At 29.1% G+C, this 27,665-nt stretch overlaps 1 protein-coding gene across 6 annotated transcripts in view; it reads left to right on the top strand.

Moving 5' to 3' along the window:
* The window catches only part of LOC107438772 (POU domain, class 2, transcription factor 3), a 545,522-nt gene that overhangs the window by 281,229 nt on the left and 236,628 nt on the right, over positions 1 to 27,665 (top strand). The window contains exon 1 of one of the 6 annotated variants that reach the window (XM_016051142.4): positions 17,292 to 17,494. The exons of the other annotated variants lie outside the window; for them this stretch is intronic. Coding sequence (XP_015906628.1) covers positions 17,458 to 17,494 — 37 coding nt within the window. The 5' untranslated portion in view covers positions 17,292 to 17,457. Of the gene's footprint in view, positions 1 to 17,291; positions 17,495 to 27,665 lie in introns of those variants that run through there. 6 annotated transcript variants of the gene reach the window in all.

Genomic DNA, 27,665 nt, shown 5'->3' with positions numbered 1-27,665 from the left:
TATAGCTACGATCCTCTGGAATTTTTCGAATAATTAAATGGAGGAGGAAAAAAATTGTCTTTAAACCCACTGAGCACTTGGGGGAAAAAAATTGGTATTTCTTTGTAACCCAAAGTGCCTGTTCCTTATAAGAATCAAATGAGGGTGGCTCTTGAATCCTAAGAAGACAAGAAATGGAATATCGAAAAATGTCCGAACGTAATAAAATGCCTGAGAGGATCTGTGGTCCAATATATGGAAATATTGCGTTTAAATAAATATTCTCATCCCTGCATCCTGTGTTCCAATTCCTTTTCCCTTATTCCAATTTCTTCTTATTTAAGCAATAGCAATAAAAAGATTCCAAGATACGAAGAGTAAAATTGCATTTATCCGTATAGGAGGAGTAGGCTGCCATGGAAATAGCAACCCCCTCCACCTCTTCGCACTTTTCACTCCCCATATTACGATCCTCGTGGTCAAAGCTGTCTGTCCAGCCTTTTCCATTTCCAATAGTTTTGGACGAACCGAGCACTGGAATTTGTGGAATTTCTTTACAAGCCGAATATTCCTGGGTTCTTTTCCACTTCTCCACACTTTTTACCTTTTTCTCTTCTGTCACATCCTCCCTATTCCTTGACCGCCCCTTTTAATATCTATTCCAGGTTTCTTCTTTTTTGTTCCTCCCTACTTTTTGTTCGATATAACTCTTGTCTGTCGGTAACTTTTTTTTTCTTTTTTGGTTGTGTTACATGTAATTGCTGCAAGCCGCTAACACTTTTTAATTTGTTTCATTGTTTGAATCTTACGTCGGCGTGGGAATGGAATAAATTTAACTACGCTGTTCATTCACTTTTTCTTTTGTTATAATTCTTGATAATTCACATCAATGTGGTTACGAAGTTGTTAAAATACTTTTTAATATGTTTTAATTCTTGAAACCTTACGTCAATGTGTTTACGAAGATGTTAAAATGCTTTTTAATATGTTTTAATTCTTGATATCTTACGTCAATGTGGTTGCAAAGTTGTTCAAATACTTTTTAATGTGTTTTAATTCTTGATATCTTACGTCAATGTGGTTGTGAAGTTGTTAAAATACTTTTTAATGTGTTTTAATTCTTGATATCTTCCGTCAATGGGGTTGCGAAGTTGTTAAAATACTTTTTAATGTGTTTTGATTCTTGATATCTTACGTCAATGTGGTTACGAAGTTGTTAAAGTACTTTTTAATGTGTTTTGATCGATATCGTTAACATGAGATTTAATTTGGTTGTTCTCGTTTTTTTTAAAATTTATTTAGATTTATTGTCTTAAAAAGTAAATAATTTAATATGGCTGCTAACAATTTCTAATTTGTCGAATCGGAAGTCGAAAACTTGAATCAGAAATTTTTGTTAATTTAAGAATCACTTTGAGCAAGGAATACCTTATTTGAAAATTGATTTAAAATAATTTATTTGGAAATTTATTAAATTAAATTTATTTTAGCTAGAAACCTTTTTATACGCCTTTTTCTTTAATCACATTTGCCTTTTTTTTTGTCTGTTCTATATCTTTTTTCATACAGCTATCTTTACAAAATTTATGGTTACAGTATTATAATTTTAACCTTAAAATGAAGAATATATATTAATCCAAGCATTTTTAAACTAGTTATATTTATTTATTGGTATAGATATTCAGAAATTATTTTACCATAAATCTGTTCCATCTGCGCTCATCGTTTATTTAATTTGTACCTAGCTTTATCTAAAATTATTATGTATTATTTTATAACTGCTCTTTTTTCTGAATTGAACTCTACCTTGTACTTTCTTTGCGCAATTCTAATCAAAGAACTTGAATTATATTACGCTGTAATATTCTACGAAATAATTGAAAATTACTTAAGAAATTGTAAGTTAATATTTATTAAAAAACTTCATTTGCTTTTTAAATTTTTATTAATTGTGATTTTTTATTTTTTATGTTTAAAGATTTTTTCTAATGTTGTCATTTAACGATATTATTCAAAACCCTAACTTAATTCATAATTTTATTTTTAATTTTGTTTTATTATATTTTTAACTTTCTTTATATTTTATTAACAATATGTTGTTTAATATATTTTTAAAGTAATAGTTAAAAGAAAGTTTCCATCTCTGAAACAATTTATAATAGATGTATGTGCTTGACCAATTAACAATAGAAAGACGGCAAGCAGTCAAAATGACTGGATTGTAAATGCATAAATAAATTTGTTTAAAATTAATTTTTAAAATTTTTTATATTATTTACAGTTATGTAACAAGTTATTAGTAAATATTAACAATCAGAAAATTATATGTTGTACAAAAAGTCACAAAATTCTAAGAAATCGTGTCATTATATACATCATTGTTTTTTTAATTGAAATTAAAAGCTGTCAAAATGACTTCCTTAGGCAATCTAGTGTTAAAGAAATTCGAATTCTTCTCATATTTGACATTAATGAATAATGCGAATAAATTTTAGCATTTTTTATTAGTATCAAAAGTAAAATTATAGAAGATTTTGTGTAAAAACTGAAAATGGTGATGCTTAGTTAAAAAGAAAATATAAAAATGTTATTAACTCTAAAGAATGGATGATAAATGAACGTCTTCATTATGTTTATTAGAGAAAGGACGCCACCTATTGGGGAAACGAGTAATTTCTTGTGTATTAATTTGCTTCTTTTATATTTCTTCTGCATGGCAAGCCAATTTATTTTATGTGTATAAAAATTATATTCGGAATGTTTGAAAGTTTATACGTTCTGAAAGAATAAAATTTAGATTTGTTTTATTTAGATTTTATCTTAAAATTGTTTTTTAAAACCAAGCAAAGAGGAAAAAAGTTGTAAGACGTAATTTAATCTGGAGTTGAGTGATACCGAAATTTCAATATCGCAATTTTTTTTTGATTTCTGTTTTTACTTTAAAAAAGTATAAAATTAAATTAACGTAAATCGATACCTTACTTATCAATTTAGGTTTCTCTATTTACCTTCTATTGTTTCTGTTTCTTTTTAATTTAGAGAAATACAAGCCAACGTGAAATACATTAATAAATTTTTTGTAAACGTTATAGTTCTATTTTTAATTTTCACATAGCATGAAGAAAAAGTGACACGACTTAAAAAGTTTTTATTGAATTTATAGTTCAACACCTAATTTATACTTAATTTGTATATAATTTGTTAATAATTTGTATAATAATAATATACTTTTGTGTGAATCCTAAAATTTTATTTTAAATTTCATTCTTCTACCTTTTCTGTTTCATTTAAATTTTAAAACTTGAGTTACAAAAAGTTACATAAATTAAGTTTTTTGTTTAACTCATAGAGCTATATTTAATCTATGCTTTGAATTCCTCGTTTTTGTTGTTGACGTATGCCTGTTAAGGCAGTGGGGTGCGATTGTTTCAGTAACTCCATCTATGGCCAAGAATTCGACTTCTGCCACACCCATACGTCACACCCGTTTATAGGGCGGACTCAATCATACATCCATTCATTCATTCACAGATCGTAATTCTGACCTGAATCTGAGAGCGATCAATCTCCAATCCAGTACCCAGAGGTGTTGATTTGTTATGGGAACATGGAGGAACATGGAGATTTAACGTGGATCAGTCACCATTTACTACACCGGGAGTCTTCGGCCTGCGGAGCTCGAACCCACGAAGTCTCTGACATGGTCCAAGCGCCCTACCGATCAAACTATCCCGGCCCCCTCGTTTTTGTGAAACCTTTTATTTTTCCCTTTATCACTTTCTTTCTGTTTTTTTTTTTTTTTTTTTTTTTTTTTTTTTACTTTTAAGTAACATAAATTAAGGAAGTTTTTGATAAATTTACAGTTTTACCTATAATATATGCCTTTCTTTGTCGTTTGTGTGAAACATAAAATGGTGTGAGTTTTTTGTAAACATATATGACCTTTGATTTATTTTATCTATTCTTTCTTCGTTTTCTTTATGATTTTTTTTGTTGATGAAATTATGAGAATATATAAGTGTTTTTGTTAGTCGTTATGATGATTAACCTTTACGTTACTGACGTTATGACCTTTATTAATTATTATATAGTTAATAATTTTACTTTGTTATCATCTTTAGGTTTGTTTTTAATTTGAATGTACAGTTATTTCACACTGCTTTCTTCTATGAGAGGTATAAGCTGAACTTCATCTTTGGTTTAATTTTTATAAGTCAATACCGAACTTTTCCAGAACATTTCGGAGATAAACAAACATAAATTTTCGTTTAAGAATTTTTCTCTCTCCAGAAACTAAGTTTTAGTTTTAAATCTGCCGCTCGTCTTTGATTGGGAGAAATTATTTTAAATTGGCTACGTATTTTATTTTAAGATTTTGGGAAATAAAACCTAAGCGCATATTATAATCGATATAAGAAATTTGATATTTATCTAATAATTTTGATGGCTTTCGTTTCTTATATTTTTCAACATTTGTATTTTGAAATCGAATGAATATTCAACTAACTATAATTTAATTACAGTGTTAGCACTTAAATCGGGTATAGTATTGAAATATAAATTTCGGATTATAATTACAATAAAGAAAACAATATGTTTATTTAATATGGGAAAACGGGCACTTCGTCGAAAGGTTTCTGTTTTATAATATATAATTTTTAAAGTTTTCGTCTCTACTTTTTTAACATTTTTATTTTGAAAGTGAATGAATATAATATATTCAACATACTATAATTTAATTACAATGAAAGCGCATAATTTTGAGATAGTGTTGGAATGAAATTCTACAACTCACAATTAAGAAAATAGTGCGTCTATTAAAATTAGGAAAACGGACATTTTGCAAAAATATTTTCAATAACTTTATGTGAAAAGGAAACATTAAAATACTACTCTTTAAACATAAAAAAAATAGGAAAGGAAAACTGAATTAGAAGCATTACTACACACAAAAAAAGATACCACCTACAGAAATCGACAGCTGTGTATTGTGATGGCCTTGACCTTAACTACTTGTGCTACTTTTCTCAAGGCCGCCCAATTACGTCAAACCACGTGGACTGAAAGGGTTAACGAACGTGAAAGGGTTGATATCTCGTTGATATAGTAGGAACAAAAACAATTCAAGATTGAAAAGGATTGCCTCTCTGTCATCGCTTAGGCCTAATTCCGTTCTTCTACAACCCTTTCTGCACTTTTCTACCTCCTCTACCCCTTCAACTTCCCCCCTTGATTGTTTGGCTAACAACCGCTATTTTAATATCTTTATTTTCTTCTCCATTCTATTGTTAATGAAAGAGATTCTTAGTTTCTGTATTTTGGGATAGAGGGCAATTTTTATATATATATATGTAATGCCTTCGGTTAATTGGGATGATTGTGATCTTTTATCCCGTCATTATTGAATGTATTGATGATTGTGTTTTACTTCTTAAATTGAGCATCAATTTAACATGATTACAAGTCTGATATTTCGCAGTATTATTTTTTGCGTACATTAAATTACTTCGGTTGTTAGTACTTTTTATTTTTTTGAAAAGCTTGGTATTTTATTTTGGTGTTATTGCGTTTTATGTCCCGTTTGTAATAGAGGGCAGTAAAATTGTTCGTTTCTTATTTGCATAATTGAATATTGTTCCATTCTTTTTCTTCACCTAAATTTTATCCATCTTTATGTACATATTTGATTGATTTTATTTTATTCACTTAAATCCTCTCATTATTAATAACGTTAGTTTTTCTTTCAAATTTAAGTTGTCCTTATTCTGTTCGCCTAAGCCTTCTCATCCGTCCAAATGAATTTTTTACGTGAATTTTTAGCTGATTTTATTATGCTAACCTAAATTATCTTGTCCATCCTATTATTGATTTTATGTGAATTTTTAGCTGATTTTATTTTATTCACCTGAACTTTTCCATCGTTTCCTTTAGAATATTTTATGTGAATTTTTAGTTGATTTTATTTTATTCACCTGAGCTTTTCTATCGTTTCCTTTAATATATTTTATGTAAATTTTTGGCTGATTTTACTTTATTCACCTGAGCTTTTCCATCGTTTCCTTTAGTATATTTTATGTGAATTTTTAGTAGATTTTATTTTATTCACCTGAGCTTTTCCATCGTTTCCTTTAGTATATTTTATGTGAGTTTTTGGCTGATTTTATTGTGCTAACTTAAATCAACTTGTCCATCCTATTATTGATTTTGTGTGAATTTTTAGCTGATTTTATTTTATTCGCTTGAGCTTTTCCATCATTTCCTTTTGTATATTTTGTGTGAATTTTTAATTGGTTTTATTTATCCACCTGAACCCTCCCATTTATATTTATGTTTTATGCGAATTTTTAATTGGCTTTATTTTATTTACCTGAGTCCTCCCATCTATTTTTATGTTTTTTGTTGGTTTCTTTATGTCCTAAATCCTTCCTCCCTCAAGTATGTGTTATGTGAATTTATAATTTATTTTCTTTTCTTAACCTGAACTCTCCTATTGATTTTTACGTATATTTTATGTGAATTTTAAGTTTTTTTTTTAATTATCCCGAGCTTCACTTGTGTGTTTGTGTTATGAGAATTTTTAGTTGGTTTTGTTATGTTCACATAAATTCTCTCATCCGTAGCTATGCATATTTTATGCGATCTTTTTGTTGGTTTGTTTCCATTATATATATTTTTTCCCCTGGAGCAATAATTATATCAACGCTTCGCTTTTTTTAAACGCTTTTTATGAACAAAAAATTTCTTTGGTTAAAATGCCAAAGCTGATTTTTACTGCTCTTTTTAATTATTACAAATATCTAAATGATTTTTTTATAAGGATAGATGTGTTGAGTTACTTTTTTGGTTACAAATATAATTAAAATGAATTTTATAAGAATATTATTTCTTTGTTCTTCTATCATTCTTTTCTTTTTAAACAATAGATGAACTGAAAACTCTGATCTCAATTTTGTTTTTATTTATAATAACATAAATTGTCTAGTCTCTACTATTTTTTTCTTTTTTAAGAACGTAATAATATTACTTAAGATACGTAATAAGACTGTAATAAGACTGCATAATAAGATTACTTGAGATAATTATTTAATAGAATATAGATGATAATTTAAGTAAAATAACTTAAATTTATTATCTACTATAATGCAAACTTTTATGGACCAGATTATTATATTTTTACTTGTGCCGACCGGCCTGTATGTTCATCAGGGACTGATCTCATGTCAGTAAGGTCCCGGATTCAAATCCCGGTCAGAAGCATGGAATTATTTTCCTTTCTTCTCTCACTGTACTTCTGTACTAATTTTGTACTAGAATGACAAGTGTCAAAATATACGGGTGGGCATTGGGGAAAGCAATATTTTTACTTCATTCCTATAAACAAGTATGTGTTTAAGGAAACTGTTGCATTGTATTGTTTCGTTTTTAAATACTTTTTGCAACTGGAAATAAGGCACAGTGCTTTAAATCAACAAGTTACTAATTGTATTAATATATCCAAAGCAAATGGATTGTTTGCTTCGGCTCTATTCATACAATATTAGAAAGCACTCTGCTTTGCTGATATAATCGTGTGAGCTGACGACCAGATTTTATTTTAACATTATTTTATTTTCTGGCTTTTAAATTTTTTTTTTTAAATTTTTGAAAATTTTTAGTTATTTTTCAATTAGTTATAATTATTTTTCTCCTTTTTAAAAAAAATATTTGTCCTTTTTATTTCTTTNATATATATAAAAGAAAGGATAACCTAATCTTATAAACTAGTGCTATAATAATTTGAATCTATACTCTCACGATATCAGGAATGCAGTAATCTTACGATAAGTATTAACTATACCATAATTATTATTGTAATTATTTGCGAATAATATTTATCGAATAAGATATTATCGTTACAAAAATATTACCTAGTTAAAAATATTTTTATATTCGGTAAACCAGAAAAATATTGTCAAATGTCGTGAAATATCGTTATTTCTTGTCAATATAAAATTCCAATATCGCTAACTGATTAACAATAAATACCTTTCTTTATTTCATTTTACTTTCTCTAAAACCAATTTGGTTCAAATCCTCTTTTACATAACCTCCTATATATTCTACATTGTAATTTCTTTTATAACTACAGTATTAATTCTATAAAATTTGCTTCATATTATTTTCTAAGCAGTTACTGTAATTACGTCCAATTTTCACTATCACTATCACAATTCTACAATCAAAATAACCATAATCAGAAAAATCAAGTTAAAAGAAATTTTCCTAAATGTTTTTTTGCAGTAGTCATCATTTAACGTTTGTGTTTTGATGAAATAGGCGTTACTAAGTACACCCCTCGAACATAGTCTTATAATAACTTTCCCCCGAATATATTATCGGGAACACACCTATAATTTCACAATTTCTTCCATCTCCTTGTTTTTTAATGAGATTTGTTATTACTGTAATCATAGTTTAAGAATATTCTTTGCTGTTTTGTTTTCTTTTAGTTATTCATTTGTGCGTTCCACTTAAAAAAACTTACTAGTTGGGGGATCGCAAAAAAGAATCGAAAATTTTTTATTCAGTTTGACTTATATATTTTTTTTTCTTTGGCTAGGTCAAAATGTGCAACGATTTTTGCAGTTTTTATATTTTCATATGCCGCATGTATCAGATTGTATTACTTCAGATTTGTTTATATTTTAAATTTACGTAGATACACACTTAAATTTTTTAACCTTCTACACCAGTGTTTCCCAAAGTATGGTACGCGTACCCCCAGGGATACGCGTTCTTTTGCGAAGTATCTTGAAACAAAGGAATATTTCAAAAAATTTTATTTAAAAACAAAGCTAGCCATGAAAATTTACGATTACGTATTTTTCTATTGGCTATTTTTTGCTGAGTTAAATGTTAATAATTAGTGGTGTCAACAGCCAGTTGTGATTTTTAACTTTTGTGCAATTTTTTATAGTAAAAAATTCATAAATTTTTTTTATTAGTGGTACTCAGCGTTACGAAATATTTAGAAAGGGTACACAAAAGTCATAAGTTTGGGAAACTCTGTTCTACACTATTAGAAACTCTGGAGCGTTTTAAACCATAATAGCGTTTCTCTAACGTTGATCTTAATGCTAACCGTATTACCTACTTCTTAGCGTTAATTGCGTGGGTAAACTGTACCACTATGCTAAACAAAATCATCGTTTTAATGTCAATTGAAACAGAAGCTGGTGAAATATGGTGGGAAAAATTGTGTACTAGCTTAAAGCTCGCTATATCAATCATCAGCTTATGTCATTTCTACAAGTTTAAACAATGTTTATTTTCTGTCAATTAAAAAAAAGTGAAAGATCTTAACATGGCTTCTCATTCAATCTTTTACGACACTTTATAAGATGCTAAAGATATTGTCACGAAATATCCATATCAAAATTCGATTTGTGGTTTTCGTTTTGCCGGTGTAAAAGAATTCATATTTGAGTACAAGCTTACGTATGGGCATGTGTAAATTTTTTTTCTATCAACCATAGCAAGATTGTTTCTTGATGTAAAGCTTAAATCTATAGACCACACCCTAGATTACCAATAACTGTTCAAAATGTCTCATGAATTGTGATAGAATATTCTATAAAAGCGGTACACATTCTAAAAGTTAATTTATTATTTCATGTTTTATGTCGAATATTCCATTTTAGCACTCTGAATGCTGAGCAATGCATACCCCCCCCCCCCCCTGGTTTTAAATTCGCGAGGACTTAATGTAAAAATAATTAATTATAAAAATTTCAGACTTAGATAGATAGAATAAATGAATTCAGATAGAATAAATGAGATTTTAAAATTTGGGATTCTATGTAACAAATCTATATTTACCGAATTTTCTTTTTCCCCCGATCTAAAATGAAATCAAAAACCCTATTAAACGAAAAATAATGTTTGATTAGGTAAGGGCAGAAATTTTTTACTTTTTGTTCCGTACCCTCATATTATATGTAATATCAATTAAGCGAATAAAGTTTTCAATTCCAATTAGCTCGTTAAATCCTCAGCGACTCCGAATTGACTCGTTAAATCAGGCTCCGAATATATTATTTAAAAATATTTAGTATACCAGTGCCATGGTGACAGAATCGAGTCCATAAGTTTAATTTTCTTTGAAATTTTCCTAAATATATAGATATTAATCAGAAATTGAGCTCTACCGACTCTACAAGCAGCCCCAAATATCACAAATAATTCGCAGTAATTGGCTGAGATGGCTGGGCCATCTATGGAGAAGCCCTGAAAATAGGGCTATGAGAATAGTCACCTTTAAAAACTCCGAGGGGTCGCGTCCCAGAGGCAGACCCCCTACTAGATGGCTCAACGACATCCAAAATGATTTGAAAACCCTAAAGATTAGAAACTGGAAGGGAGTTGTCATGGATAGGAGGCGCTGGCGCTTGTCAGCTGTTGAGATAGCCAAGGCCTGCAAGGGGCTGTTGCGCTGACAAAGAGGAAGAAGAATCAGAAAGCACAACGAAAACACTTTACATTTCGTTGTCAGCTCATACGATTATATCTGCAAAAATAACACTTTCTAATATTATACTAATATTGTTCCTATTTGTGTTTTGTTTTGATATTTTTCTTGAATTTTTGTTATTTCATGTAAGTAAAGAACTTGTTTCGACAGATGTTTCGTCATTATTAAAGATGGTGTTACTCAGTGATTCATTTATTCGTATTTGAACCTTGTGAGTTTAAACTCTGTTCAATTCAATGCTGTAATGTCGATACCGAAGTTTTCGAGAAAATGACTATTAAACAAAAAAGAAAAATTTTAAATTTTTTTTATGATCTTGTTTAGTAGTAAAACAAAACACAAGTAAGGCTTTTTAATAAACTTTATTTAAATCTCAAATCGTTTTGAATAGTTTTACTTATAGTTTAATGTTTATATGCTAAAAAAAACTTTTTTTATTTAATTTTTTTTAAAAAGTTTTTTTGATTATCTGACAATTTTGATTTTTAGACATACCCCTGGTCAGAGGGATGTCGGATAATCCGGATTCTACTGTAAATGAAATGAAAAACATTTGCAACTATAATATAAGTTTAAATTATGCACCTTTGATTGTCTTCAGCAAGTGTGCTACATTGTGATTTAACGTTCTGGTATTATGATGCATGGTGTGGCAATTAAACTTTGCTTTTCGCATCAGGAATAAATTCTTTTTACAGTGTATGCACAGCACGTAAAAAAAAAAAAAAAAACGGACTACTTTTGATAACTTATTAAATGATCGGATCTTCGCGTTCTGGGATTCAATCTTAATGATTCAAGGGATTGATCTTATATATGAAAATTAATTAGTACAGATGATATTTTAAGTCACGATATCAGACACAAAAACATACTTTCTCTGAATTAACATGTCTTTTTTTTACAACGGATTCGGATTTTTGTCCCCCAAAATATGTGGGAATGTGGGAAATCTAAGAAATATGGTCGTCATAGTTTGGTTATGAGAGCGTTCCAAAGTTTCGACCCCTTAATGTTAATTCGACGTTTTGCGTATTTCGCCATGTATGCAAAAAATAAATTTTAGTAAATATTTATTATTCTTTATTATTTTATTTAAATCAGTCGAAAAAATTGTAAAATATGCCATTTTTGCATAATTTTAAAGGTGTCAAGCTCTATGGTAAAGGACAGAAAGGTCTCGGAACATCGAATTTTTTGCAGCATGAATCAATTAAGTGTCCCGAATCTATGGTAAAGAATTCAAAACATTAAATTTTTTGCAACTCGAATCAATTTTTTAAATGTTTGAAGCTATAAAGACCCAAATTATTAAAATTTTTGCAACACGAACCAATTTTTTAAGTGTCCATAAGGATTCGAAGCATCCAACTTTTTTGCAACATGAATCAATTTTTAAACAGCTTGCGAAAATTATTATGGTAAAAAGACTCGAATCAGTTTTTGAAACATGACTTATTTCTTTTTTAAAACGAAAAAAAAAAAAATCGAGTGCATCATGTAATAATTACATAGGATCGTTTGAAATTCAATTTCTGAAGGAAAACAAAATTCGAATGCATCATGTAATAATTACATAGGATCGTTTGAAGTTCAATTTCTGAAGGGAAAAAAAATCGGAATGCATCATGTAATAATTACATAGGATCGTTTGAAATTCAATTTCTGAAGAAAAAAAATAAATTCGAATGCATCATGTAATAATTACATAGGATCGTTTGAAATTCAATTTCTGTTGTCCTTTTTCTTCTCGCGAGCGACGAAGAAAACAATGTCGCGTGGTCTAGGAGAGAGGGTTATAAATAAACAAGAAGTTTTTCGATTGAAAAATGGTGAGCTTTGGTAAGAAATGCGTCCGCTTCTGGAGGTGTCGGGTCATTCTCTTTCATTGTGCCACGTCGCCGGAATCCTTAATGCGATCTCTCTATCTGTCGAAGGGGGGCGACCTCTCGCTTTCGGATGCATTTATTTGTCTTGAATATTTGACAGTGGTGTTTGTTGCGAGGGCAACGTGCCAGCTTTGTTTCCTTCTATATATGATAGATGAACTGGGATTCCGCCAGAAATGGTCCTCTTGACTCTCTTTTTCAAATGACGGATTATTTTCTTCTTCGTCTTCTCTTTTTTGCCCGCTGGTCTTTCTCTTCTCTTTATTTGTTTATTTTTCATTACTGCTATTTCTCTCTCTCTTCTCGTGTATTTTCAACTGCCGATGCGTGTTCGGCTGCAATAACAATTGATTTGTGATGCTTCTTTTCGTGGAGTTTTTATTTCTTTTTTTTCTTCATGCATAAGTCTGTGAGATTTGTTCCGTTCGAAGTCGGAGCTCTTGGAATGTTGGCGACTTTTAATTTTATTGAAATTTGAAAATTTTTTTTTTAGAGTTAAGAGTTTTTTTTTTTCACTCAATATTGAACTTTAAATTTTTTCCGTGTTCGGATTTTTTTTCCCCTCTTCATATTTTGTATTTTTAGTAGTTTTTTTTCCTTTCAGTATTATGATTTGTGTGTTTTTGACAGCTTCATGAGAGATTTTTTTTCTAAAAAATAATTTTATATTTTTCTCATTAATTTCAGTATTTGCTTCTTATTATTATTTTGAGTTTTTCTTCGTATTACGGAGTTTTTTCGTATTGTTTTGATTTGATATTTTCTTCTTTTAAGTTTCTTTTTTTCTAAATATTGTTTTGAGTTATTCATCTTGTAATTATTTTGATTTTCTTTTTCTTATTATTATTGATTTGAGTTATCGTTTCTTATCATTGTTTTGAGTTTTTTAAGTAATGAGAGTTATGGTTTCTTTGATTTAGTAACAATTTGTTAAAACTTTTTTTAAGTTAAAATGGTTTTGACTATTACGCCAACCGAATTAATTATTTAACCACCAGTAGTTACAGTTGAAAGGCAATTTTAAGGGTATGCATTCGCCGCACTTAAAATTGTTTTTCAAATGCAAGTGCTGGTGTCTTTCAATTGTAACCACTAAGATCAAGTATACAATTGTAGAAGACCTGACATCAGTTGGTTTATTTAAAAAGCAAGTCATTGTATATTCGAGTTGCAAATATATATGAAAAACGGACCAGTTGATACTTAGTTAATAACATTAATTTTAAGACAGCTCATGAATCGGATATTCATTTTTAATTTAAATTACAATAGGTACATTCGAGATCTAAGGGGTAGTATTACTATCAAAGTAATAATTATTTTAAATAAATATATAATGAATCTCCATATCGCAATTCTTTTATTTTACTTGCAACTATACAAGTAAATATACTATACAAATTACTATACAAAGTTATTATACAAATTTGTACAATACATTGATCATTTGTAATATTACGTAAAGGATGTTATTAGGCATGAAAAGGGTTTCATGAATGGTATCGTGAAGATAAGGATTACCAGGAAAACTAACTACTATTTTATTACTATATTTTCTATAGTACATTTTATAGTACCGACCCAATTCCGAGTATCAATCATGAACTCCGTATCCTTATTGTTTTAAACCCAGCCCAGAAGAGAAGAGAACTCCTAGATCAAGCATTCTGACAAACTATCTTTCGTGAGGGACTCATTGTTGGAACTTAACCGCATTTGCGTTACATGGAGACGAAAACCACGAAAACATCTTCCCCTTTTTTTCTGGCGAAGAGGGGATTTTGACCCATGTTGTAGATGAGAACCGGGAGTAGAATTCGTATCAAACTATCCTTAATAGGAGACTTTTTGATGGAACAAACTCGCCTTTGTGTTATATAGAGTTGAAAACCTTAAAACCCTCGACGGTTAGCCCGACTGGAGGGGGATTCTACCCCATGATATTTGGCCTCACCACTGACAGCCTGAGGCAGGATTCGTATTGTCGCTGGGATTTTGCTGATCCTTTACGGCTCCAATAAATATTCGCTGTAAGTTTGTGTACTTTCGGTATAGTGACTTCACGTTCGTTATAGCTTTCGTTTTCTGGACCGCATAAGTCGTTATATCGAGAGGCGACTGTTTTGTTTTTAATCGGTTATTTGTTGTCTTCTTGCAATAATGTGTTTGCTCATGATTTGTTACAACTATTAACCTGCACACTGTATCTTTTCTGCTTGTAACTTTTCGCACTTTTTATCACTCCGCCTTTAAGCGGTAATATTTTTCTTACGGATTATTTTCTCCTCTATCTTCTTTTTCTTTACACCATTTTTTTTTCTCTTCCTCGCGCCGTTCTGATTCGTTTTATATATTTGTTTATTTATCATTATTGCCATTTCAGTCTTTCATCATACGTATCTTTCGAACTGGCGATGCGTATATTGCACCAATGTAACAATTGATTTGTGATTCTTGGTGTTGTTCTTTTTCTTTTTATTGTGAAGAGCACTCCATGCATAAATGTTCGTGTGATTGTTCTGTCTGAGTCACTGCTCGAAGCGAGAAAAAAATGCTTGTGATTTTTAATTGGCAGGCTCATTCTTTTGGGAGCCTATTCCTTGTTGATTCAATTGTCATTAATTATGTTACAGTGTTTGCTTTTCTTGATTTTATTTGATTTGCTTTGGTGGATACTTTGATTGATTGTATTAGTGGGTAAACCCAGATTTTTGAATAGTTTTATGAAAAGTAATTTTTGAGGATTTATTTGGTGCCACACTATTGTTTAAACTTGATTGTTTTGGATTTTATGTTTATAAAATGTAGTTTATCATTATTTGATTTTTAGTGCTTTGTCATTACATAAGGTGATTAAATTGTAACTGACCAAATGTTTGAATTTCCTTATGTCAATTTTGAGTTTTTATTGAACTGTTCAATAATAAAAAAAATTTTAAACTTTCAAATAATAATCGTTTTTTTTTTTAAATTTACTTTTTCTTTGAATCTGGATAATATTTTGAACCAAGTAATATTTGGTTAATCCAATTTGTGTTTTAATTTAATTTGATGATTAGTGTTATGTTATGTAAGTAAATCACAACTGACTAAAATTTGATATTTCTTTTTACTATCATTTTTAAATTTTTTGAAAATGTTAAATATTAAACGTTTTTTATCCAGTTTTTGTTCAAAATTTGAACTACTCTTCTAACTGATTGGAATTCGTTTAAAATTTCTGTTTTTATAAAATTCCGATTGATTTTTTGTTGAATTTTGCGATTTTAATGTAATTTTGATTTTTAGCGCTATATCATTACAAGTTTACTATTAAAACTTACAAAAATTTGAATTTTTTTACTATCAATTTTATAAAAAAATTTAAACTGTTAACTATTGAACGTTTTTTTTTCTTTCAATTTTTGTTTGAATCTTGATTATTTTTCGAACTGATTGTAATTTCTTTGAAATTTATTTTTGTTATAATTTTATTTTCAGCTTTATACTGATACACTGATGAAAAAATATTAAAATATCTCTAAATTTTTTAATTTCATAGTGCAATTTTTTAAATTGTTAAAAAAAAATTGAGCAGTTTTTTCTTTTCCTATTTCTTTTTCTTAAAAAAAATCTTAATTATTTGTAAGACAATCTAGTTCAACTCCGTAGCCTTGTAATTTTGAACCTAACCCAGAAGACTCCTGGATCAAGTATTGGGAAAAATTTGCCTTCGTTAAGAACTTTTTGATGAAAATAGCTCGCATTTGCATTACATTGAGAGGAAAAGCTCCCGTGGTTAGTCTGACGGCAAGGGAACTCTCACCCATTATCCCTCAAATCCTGAGGATATTTTTCGTCAACACTGTGGTCAGTGCGAGCCGGATACTTGGATTCGAACAAGGGTCACCTTATTGGGAGCCGAGCGCTCTACCCTTTGCGCTATCACGGCTCTTGGAGCTAAATTGAAGTATTGTTGCTATGGAATTATTGCTATGGAATATATTGTCCCTGAAATTTATTCTACTTCAAAATACGATTCAATGATTGCCTCTATCCTAGCGAACGACAGTATATAAAATGGCCCATGAAATCAGCATATTGTCCATTAATTGAAATCAATTTTTTGTGATTTGAGGATTGCTAATAATAATTTTTAACTAATGAAAATAAGTAAAAACAAACTAATTAATGAAAATCAATTGATAAAAAGAAAGAAATTTGCTTGAATAGATATAAATTAGCTTTCTTAAATGGAAGTATATATATACCTAAATAAAAGTAAATAAACATATGTTAATAAAAATAAATCTTTGATTAAAAAGAAATATCTAAGCAATACGAAGATTTAGTTAATGGGAACATTTAAATAATTTTCATTTCAAGAAAAGATGTGCTATTTGTTCAATATGTAGGATAATTTGTAAATAATATTAATTAAACAAATATTAATAGTTTACTCCTATTTTTGAACTGATTTAAGGAATGAATGTGCTATTTGCATGCGATACTAGAAACAGAATGATACTAGAACGAAAGTTCTTGGCATTTTCAGGTGAATTGGAAAAAAAAAAAATTTCTGGTGACGATTGAAAAAAATTCGCTTTGCTTCTTCTATTAATATTCTCTAATTTTTAAAAGTGTATTATATTTATTACTTTTTGTTAAATCCTTGCCGGAGATAATAAAAATGCCGTGTCACTTTTAAGAGCAGCTTAAAAGTTCTTATCATTTTCAGGCAAATTGGAACAATCGTTTGCGTAACGATAAATAAAATGAATGTTCTAAAAGTTTTTCGCCTTCCCTATTTGCATTGCGCGAGTGCCTTTCCGTTATCCAGTAAAATTTTCGAAACGTAAGGTGAATAAAAAGTGCGCGACGGAGCTACCACGCATCCTTCTCTCTTCGAATCTGCTTCCACTCTCAACCCTTTCGAGTCACGTGATTCGGATGAAGGTGGGACATCCCCCCGACCAATGGGACTCTTTCACCACACGATATGTTTGTTTGATGAGCTCGCCTACAAACCACTTGTAGGTCGTCGCGCGTCTTCATCCCTAAAAATTTGAATGGAATCTTGATTACACACTCTTTAAAGACATGTCTTACTGTTCAACTGCCTGTTGGCTCTATAAAGGTACATTTATTTTAAAAATAAAACTTTTTTTACCAACACCCTCCCCCCCAACCTTTGTTCCTGACCTGTCACGGAATGATGTTTGTTTTGTTTGTGTTTTCGTTCCTTCATAAAGTTGCGTCATCGTTTTTTATCTGGTGATGAAAGGTGTTAATTTTGAATAGTTTGCGTTTTTTTTTTTTTTTTCCTTCTTTCTTTCCGTTTGGTTTTTGTGAAAGCATGTGTTGTATTCCAAATGCTTTGATATGCATGTTTAGTTACTTGCTTGCAAATAAAATTGTTGCATGCATTTGAATTTTTGAAAGCAAATGTCTAATTGTTTTTTTTTTTTTAATATAATCACTTTCCTGATTATTGAAAATCGAACATTTTATTATTTTTCATACAAACAATTAAAGATGTCTAGGTAATAGTGGATTTTTTTTTTCTGCTGTAGTACTTCGATTTTAGAAAACAAATATTAAATAAAACGTTTTGTATAAATCTAGTGTTGAAAATTGGACATTTTATTATTATTCAATGACAATTGATACCTAAATAAAACAGTGGACTGAAGTGTTAAGAATTTTATTACATAATTTAAATCCGTCATTTTTCAATAGTTGAAAATCTGCCATTTCATTATTTATCGGACATTTATAAAGGCAATTATTGATTACAAAGTTGATATTACTTTTATTAGTAGCTGTAATTAGATAACGTTGTGAATGTTATTTTTTGCGGAAGACTTTTAGTGTTTGATTTCTAAATATTTATTTTTTTTTCAATTTGTCATTTTTCTCAATTTTTGAAAGGCCACATTTCTTTATTGTTCATAAAAGCGTGACATAAATATAACATAGTGAATATTTTTTTGCAGAGAAATTGTTTAAAATGTAGATGCTTGAATGAAAGTTTACTTAAATTTCTCAGCATTGAAAATCGGGCATTTTATTATTAATCATAAACGCAAATGATAATGCATTGAGGATATTCAATTTTTTGCTGTGAAAACTAAATATTTTAAAATAAATATCTAACTAATCATTTAAATTTGCCTCTTTGCTCAGTTTTTTAAAACGAACATTTCGGTATTATTCATTAAAGCAATTGATCATGTCAAGATAAAATAATGGATATTTTAAGTGTAAATGCGTAGAAAGGGGGAAATGTGCTCTAGATATATTTTAGTATTTTAAATCAACCCTTCACGTTGAAAAAAAAAAAACTGATATTCTCGCGTGCATGAAAACGCGATCTAAGAACTCGAAAGTTATATATTAAATTCCATAATAAGCCCATGTTTACTTCATAAAAATTTGAGAATACTTTCCAATTTTATGTATAATTTTTAAAAAAATTGCTGATAACTAGCTTTAGAGATTAATTTTTTAAATTAATAAAAAGTTCCCGTTTTTTACAAATAGTAAATATTTTTCCTTTAGAAATCATATTTGTTTAAAATTTAAAAACTATGTAAAAGTGGATAGAAGATGACTATTTTTTTCCCAGCTAAAGAATGCTAGAAATTTTTTTTATAAAATATATGCTATATTATATTTATTGTATTGTTTTTTTAAATAATAATAAACATCACCATATGAATCCTTATAGTGGAAAAATAAGTTTCAAGCAATAATTTTCACCTGTAAATTTTAAATTGTAATTTTAGCATAATTTGCCTAGAAATTTTGAAATACCCAAAACAAACTCACATTTTCGCAATAAAATAGCCTGACTATATTGACTAATACCGTCTCTAATATTTCAATTTCACCCGAGAATATATTCTTTTTATTCTCCGTGTCAAAACCATATTAGCTACATAATAACATTGTCACAAGAAAAATGCTAAGAGCAAATGAATAAAGATTGAAGAGGGGGACTAACGTCACAGAAAGGATGAACAATTGTGATGTGAACCCACTTTTCCTTTCTACCATCCCCCCTCCCTTCTATAACTCCACACCAAATTCTCTGAAAAGGGGCCCCTTGCAACGAAGGAAAGAGCTTTTGCTACTGTTGTATGTATGTGCTTGTGCCTAATATCGTGTTCAAACTGATGAGAGGCCCCCATTTGGGATTTGTTCACTGACTGAAATTATTATTTAGAAGTCTGGGTCTTTGACCTCGTTGCATTCCTCTTGGTGGTTTAAACGAATTAAAGAAGTTAGAATTGAAATCGACACAAAACAAAGTAGTAGGGATTGTCCTTACACCGTTCGCAAAGTCCTGATGATATCGTGACCCTTATTTCAAAATATTATCTTTGATTTCCTAATTTAAGATCTCAACAGATGTTTTTCAAGGGCTTTATGTCTCGAGGAGATGAAGGATTGAGAAATTTATTTTTGTTAACCCTTTTTTTGGGTCCCTTTCAGTTCGTTCACTTTGTGCTTTGGGAACTTGTTTCAAGAGCAGTCTTTTCTCATAATTAGAAGAAGTTTAAATCTGTTTGTTTAAAAAAAAAAGAACTTAAGGATTTTTTTTTTTTATTATTGAACAAAGTTTGAAATTTAGGAGCGAATTGAACTAAAATGTCGTATTTTTATAAACTTCATTGCACTATGGTTCGCTTAGGCAGAAAGTGACAGTTTTTGCTAAACAAATTATGTTTAGAGCAGAACTATTTATACTCTTGCTCACTTTCATTAGGATTACTTTATATCATTAAGTTTCATTGACAATTACATCATATTAATAAATTTTAATGTTTTATGTTATTCTATTTTAATAAATAATTTTATTTTCATTCGCAATTTAATACTTAATTATTTATTAATATTTGTTTTGCAATTTTAGTTTGCATAATAGATTTGTTCATTGTTTGAAAAAAAAGTTTTTTTCCTAGTAAAGATTTTTAGTTTATTTTTGAGAATATTTACAGAACATTTGTAATTATTAAGTCTTCTCGAAGATGGTGGACTTGGCTTTGTATTCAGATTGCAGAAAATTTGAACAATATTATTGTGGTGCAATCAGATTTAAAATAGTTTAGTTTGCACTATAATACAGTTCTGAAGTCTGTATTTAAATTGCAACAAATTTGAACAATATTATTGTTGTGTATGCTGAAATCAAGTTTAAAATTTGCACTATAATATAGTTTAACTTAGCTCTGTATTTAAGTTGCAGCAAATTTGAACGATATTGTTTATCAAGTTTAAAATTGTTTAATTCGCACCATAATATAAATTGCAGCAAACTTGAGCAGTACTATTGTTTTGTATGATGTAAGCAATTTTAAAATGGTTTAATTAGTCTCTGTATTAAAGTTGCAGAAAATTCGATCGATATATGGTTCAACTTGTTGCGAAATTTCTAGCAGTGAATAATTTTTAAGATGCTATACATATAATTACGATTATTATTATTGTTATTACTATTCTTTTAAACTATTTTTTCTTCCTTTATGACATATTTTGCTGAGAATTTAACGAGTTTTATAATAAAATAGGAGAACAACAACCAGCAAATCGAAGCAACACAAATCTTAGTTTTTAACAACGAATCAAAATTGTATCTGAAATCAACCGCTTCATAACGAAATTAGGAATCCCATTTTACTGAAAAGAAAAATGGGATTCATAAACTGAAACAAGTCATAAATAATTTCAATACGAGATTGGATGGATGATGCATCCCAAAATTTCATATATTTATTAGCTTTTTATAACAAATGGGTCTTTTCACACATTTTAGGTCATAAAGGCTATTAATTTCCACACCGATTGGATAGGGGTACCTAGTTACCGGATTTCCCTTGCAGCTTTCCATTTGAGCGTAGCGTCCGCCACAATTGGCCAGGAATTAATCAACGAAACCATTGAACAGATGGTCTGACGTTCAACAATGCGCGTACAGGCCATTATCCTGCCTAAGGAATTGGACCTAGCTATTGGAATTGTGGAAAATGGTTCTTTTGAGATTCACCCAAGCTTTTTAAGGCTTGTTTGTTTTGTTCACTTTATTTATATTATTGATTTCTCATCGCACAATGGGCGCGACGGTATCATTGCGCGCTCTCACATAATGCTTTCTTTTGTTCCATAAATTCTAGAATAGTTTCCAATTAGATACATTGCATCTATTGGGAATATTAATGCTCTCTTTCACGTCCCGAATAGTTAACGATAATAATCGTAAGTAGTTTCTTGCACCTCAAACCACATAAAGAAAACAAAAAAAAGCTTTTTCGTATTTAAATTAAGATGTGTGTAGCTGCGTGTTAATTATACGCTTGATTTATCACAGCTCAGTATTGACATTTGTTACAAAGTTAACAAGATTGTAACAAAGTTACGTTTAAAAAAGTAATAACACTACATGGCGTCTGAAAAAAGACTGATTTTTCTTTCTTGAAAAACTTTACAGTTTAATAATAATTTTGCAACCTTGCTATTTCATTGACACCTCTTAAAAAGGAAAAAATAATAATCAGAGATAATAACAGTATTGACTTATCTTATAAAGATAACAAGATACTAACAAAGTTTTGTTTAAAAGTAATAACACTGCATGACGTCTAAAAAAAAGCTGATTTTTTTTCTGGAAAAACTGTACAGTTTAATAATATTTTTGCAACCTTGTTATTTTATTGACACCTCTTAAAAAGAAGAAAATAATAATCAGAGATAATAAGGTCAATACTGAATGATTTATCAGAATTCAGTATTGACTTATCTTATAAAGATAACAAGATACTAGCAAAGTTTTGTTTAAAAGACACTGCATGACGTCTGAAAAAAGTCTGATTTTTTTTTTTCAGGAAAAACACAGTATATTGTTATTTATGCTACCATGTTATTATTTTATTGACACCTCTTAAAAAGGTAAAAATTAATCAAAGATAATAAGGTCAATATTGCGTGATTTATCGCATTTCAGCCCTTATATACCTCAAACATAATGAGATAGTAATAAATTTGCATTTAAAAGAGTAATAACACTATATGACGTATATAAAAGTTTGATTTTTTTTCTCTGGAAAAACTATATTGTGTAATGTTACTTTTGCTAAGTTGTTGTATTCACACCTCTTAAAAATATAAAATTAATTAAAGATTATTAAGTAAATCTAAATTTACGCCAACTCTATCTGTTTATTTCTCTTACGTGGCACCAAAAAAGCGGGCATTTCTCTATCTAAATTGGCAACACTCAAAAATTTTGAAAATAAACGTTTTTATGACAGTCAAGTTAATAACTGCGGAAATAATTTTAATATTTTAGCTGACTACTGAGCTGAAATATTCCTGGCTCATGTTTATGGTGGTTTGTGTGATTACATTATGGTGGTTTGTGGTAGTTGCGTGTTTATGGCTGCCTGGCAGCTTTTAAATTATTACTAAAATTCAGTGCATAGAGAACTGAAACAATATGGCGGATATCTCTTGAAAATAGTTAAAATTGAAATTAAAGTACTTGTCACTGGCAAGTTTTATAAGAATCTTGTATAAAACTTTTTTATTGTTAAAAACTAAATTTACATATTTTGATAACGAAGTATACATTTTTACAAACATTTTTAGATATCATCGTCTAAAAATAACTAAAATTAATTTTGGAGGAAAGTTGCGTTGGAAGTATATTTAAAAAATATAGAATGAAATTTTTTATGCATGCCATTCGCAATTTGATTTTATTTCTCTGCGAGTAACTTAATTACCGTATCATATTATTTCAACAAACAGAATCATGCTATAACATTCCCATCTCCAGTTTGCTTAAAAGAGAAAGAGAGTGAGAATGGTGAAGAATTTCATCCTTGGTTGCGATAATAAGTATTAAATAAGGAACATTAAACTTTTTTTATACTTCATTCTTAATCCCTAAGGCAATTTATTTGTCAAATTTATTATTTTCACTCCAAAGTAAACTGAGAATTTTTCTTTCATACGCAATTTACAAAGGTGTAAGTACGTGATGCTTTATGCATTCTAACCTAATAACCCTACCATATTATTCCAACCGATGGAATCATTCGATGACAAACATCTCCATCCTTCTATTGACTTGAAAGAGAGAGAAACGAAGAGCAAGAGCAAAGAGAAAGTGATCAAAAATTTCATCCGTGATTGCTCTTTCAGTGGATAATAATTATTAAATAAGGAACATAAAACTTTTTTATATATTTTTTTTTAACTCTATGGCTTAATTTACGTATATCTATTAATTTTATTATTTTAATTCTAAAGTAGTCTGACACTTTTCGCAATTTGCTAAGGTGTAAGCCCGTACTATTTTATGCATTCTAACCTGATTACCCTACCATATTATTTCAACCGTCTCAATCATTCGATGTCAAACATCCCCATCCTCCTATTAGCTTAAAAGAAAGAGAAAAAGAAGAAGAAAAAAAAAGAAGCGCAAGAGCAAAGAGAAAGAGAGAGTGGTGAAAAATTTCATCCGTGATTACTGGTTCGGCGGGAGGAAGAAGAGAAGGAGTCATTACAAGTTCATGTTCCTCTAACGATCAATCGCCTTCTACTGGAACTGCCTCTTAAAGATGAGTCCGTTGGAGTGGACAGAGGGATATGGGTCAGACTCTAGAAGATGGGGCCACCTCGTGCAGAAAACTTATTAATGCCCCACTGTAATGGAGATGTATCGCTCCAGGCCCTCAAAAAAATAAAAATACTCCGTCCCGTCTTCGTCATAATTAGAGTGATTCACTGAACGGTAGCAGTTCTAATGAGATGACGGACTTCGATGTTCATTATTCGATTGTTGTTATTGTTTTTCTTTACCCCCCTGTCTCTTTTTTTTATTGTTGTTTTTGCTTGTGTGTGATTCTTAGAAATACCCCTGTTAATGGAATAGAACAGTTACGGTATAACGGAGGGTATGGAGAGAATATTTTTTCCGGGTAATAATTTGCTTCGGAAGATGTAGGCTTAAAAGATTTTTTTTTTTGGTTTTTTTTATTAGGATGCGTTACTTAATTTGAAGGTGGTAGTTATTTATTTGGGAACGATTCGTAAATCAGTTGTGATGGAGTGTTGATTTATCCTATTTTTTTTTTTTTTTAACTTAATAAAAACTCTGTGTTATTTAACTCGCTTCCCTCTAAATATTTGAATAAAAACATTTTGGTATTCTTGGATTGATTTTAATTGGAAAATAATTATGTTTTTGCAAATTTATTGGTTATTTTTATGTTCAAGGGACTTCTAAAGAATCTCATTAAGGTAAGTCTGATGAAGTTCTGTTCTCAGTTCGTGTAAAAATGGGCTTTGATGTACAATACCTACAGAAAAAAAATCACTACTCTTTTATTAGTTTATTGACCATGTCAAAATCTTTATGTCGGCGAAGTTAAAAATAATTTTTGCACTTGTTTGTATTGGTCGTTTACCGAATTTTTTTTATGCCGACAAACTAAGAAGAAAAAAAATTTTTAAAGAAAATCTTTACATAAAATTTGTGCCTGCAAAAGAAAACATTTTTACACTTATAAGTACATAAACTTTTCTAAGGTTTTTTGTGTCAGGAAAATAATATGATAAATAAAACCTTGAAAATGATAAATAAAACCTTTACACTTGCAGTTTTGTTAACCTTTTGCCAAGTTTTTTTTTTCTCTTTTGAGACTGAAAATGAAAACTAAACTTATAGTTGTATTGAAAAACCTATAAAATGGGGGGAGGGGAACATCTTTACACATCTTTGCATTTTCATTTTACACATCTTTGCATCCCTGTAACAACATCTTTTGCATTTTGCAATAACTTTAACAAATAGTTTTTGGACTAAAAAAATTTTTTTACACCGTAGTAGTATTTATCTTGAGAAAATTATATATATATATATATAGATTTCTTTTTGAATAATTAATTTTAATAGTAAGAACAACAGAAAATTAAAAAAAAAATAACTTCTTTCTCCCCTTAACCACAACAAACACAAAAAATAATGCTTTTTAAAAAAAATTCAATAGTTTCTGTGAAAAACTTCAGGTGACCAAAAACAATTAGCTTTAAATAGGCAGCTTTTTTATGTCTGTGTACATAATTTCGATAATATTTCAAATTCACGAATTTTAAAACCTATTCATGTATAACTATTTATATTTCGAAATATATAAACTTATTGTCCCTGTGGTTTTACGTATGTCTCTTATGTTCAAATGTATTATTATTTTAAATTTTTTTTTGGAAGGCGGAAAGTAAATTTTGTGCTTTTTTTATGAAATGTTTTTCACTTTTATATGAAAGAAATAAAAATTTATTATTTGTGAACTTTTTACAGTTTCAAATTCAAGCGAAATCAAAATAATTGCTTACAATATTATGGTTTATTGTCATTTTACTATCGTTTTTTTAATAAACATGTAGCAAACAGAAAATGAAAGTAAAAACAATCGTTTAACTAGCATAAAAGTAAAAAATCACAGAGCCATCGCTTTTTCTCCTTCCCCCTCAAAGTGCTGCCAGTTTAATGTTGTTATTTTCACTGCCATAACATACTCCCTGTTAAGAAAACATATTTACAGTAGTTTCGGCTGTTGTGAAACTTGCCGCCATAAGCACATCCGCTATATTTAAACCATAGGGGTAGTTCTTTGCAAATTATTAATTGTTTAAAGTCATGATTTTTTTAAAATTTCTAATGCAATACCGCTGTATTTTATAGAAATTAATGTATCTTTTAAAGTACTGTGATTGTCTTTTTTTTTCCCCTCTGGTTTTTGAAAATTACGTTTGTAGAATATAAAGTCTGGATTAAGAATGCACAAATGAAATTTTTTTCTTAAAAACTTGAATCCATATTAATTTGAAAAATGCTTTTCGTAGATTGAGATATTAATATTCTTAAATGTTTCGTAAATACAAAGAAATGAATATAAATACTCCAAAAGAAACTATTCAAGCTAAAATTATAACTTGTTGAAATATGAATTATATGCTTTCAATTACTTTTTATATTGATATTAGATTATTTTTGTATTGCTTATTTATTTATCATTATTTTTTTGAAAACTATTATTCATAACCTCAACGATATGTATGTTACTATAAGAATTCAAAAGCAACTGAAACCCTATTTGTATATTTATTTATATTTGATAAGCATTAAACGCGATATTATCTGATGATATTTATAAATACTTATCGTAACATAAATTTAGTGAAATAAGTTTTTTCGTTTAAATTTATATAAACTAATTCATAAATCGTTTAAATATTTTCAATCTTAATTTAACATTAATTAATCGCATGATTTCGCATTTATCCATCACATCACTTGTAGATTATTTCTACTATGCACTTTTATTTTCAAATCTTTAAAAAATTGCCTGTTTGCTATTTTTACCGTAATCTTTTTTACCAACCGACTTATTTAAATTTTAATGAGTTGAAATAGTCTAAAAATTTAAAAATGCCGTACATATAATGTCTATAATTACGAACGACTATCATTGGGTACTTCTTTTCTTGGGAAAAGAAGATAAATTTTGATGTTTAAAAATATACTTATTTCATATATCGAGTCCTAGATGTTAAAAAACAAACAATACAGTAAAAAAAACAGCATTAAGGAAAGGTAAGTGTTTATATTTTAAAATGAAATTTATAAAACCTAAGTAACCCTTAAGGAAACTTTCAGATCGTAATTAAATATAAATATGTTACCTATCTATTCTACATCAATTTAGAATTCTTTTATACATTAAAAAACAATCATAATTTCTAAGTATTTGAATATACTACCCTCTGGCAATCGTGAGATAATCTCTGAGTGAAAATGAGGTCTCATCTCGTGATCAATAAACAGTATGCATGTTAATTTTACCACTTATAATAAATATGTACCATTTGTGGTACATGTACCACAATTTAAGAAATTCATGATGTAAAGGGTTAAATGCTGTTTTATTCTCGCCGTTATTTAAAACGGACCCTTCACAAAATATTTTGACTTAAAAACGGACCCTTCACAAAATAAATTATATTTTAATCGGACCCTTCACAAATTTGTTAATCGAATAAACCCTTCCCAGGAAGGGGGGGGGGAAGGAAGACAGATGTAAACGAACTAAATGTTGTCTTCGACAGACGCTTCTTTCTTTATTTGTCCGAAATGAATATTCTGCGCTCAGCAGTATAGGCTAAATACCAAATATTTGTATGTTGCCTCTCTAATTTAGTAGCAGCAATTGCTGTTTATTTTTTAAAATTTAATTTTTTTA

This window comes from Parasteatoda tepidariorum, chromosome 5 (assembly GCF_043381705.1).
Source record: "Parasteatoda tepidariorum isolate YZ-2023 chromosome 5, CAS_Ptep_4.0, whole genome shotgun sequence".
NCBI classification, from domain to species: Eukaryota; Metazoa; Arthropoda; class Arachnida; order Araneae; family Theridiidae; genus Parasteatoda; species Parasteatoda tepidariorum.
Note: the sequence above shows the minus strand (reverse complement) of the source record. Positions and strands in the feature narration are given on the sequence as shown.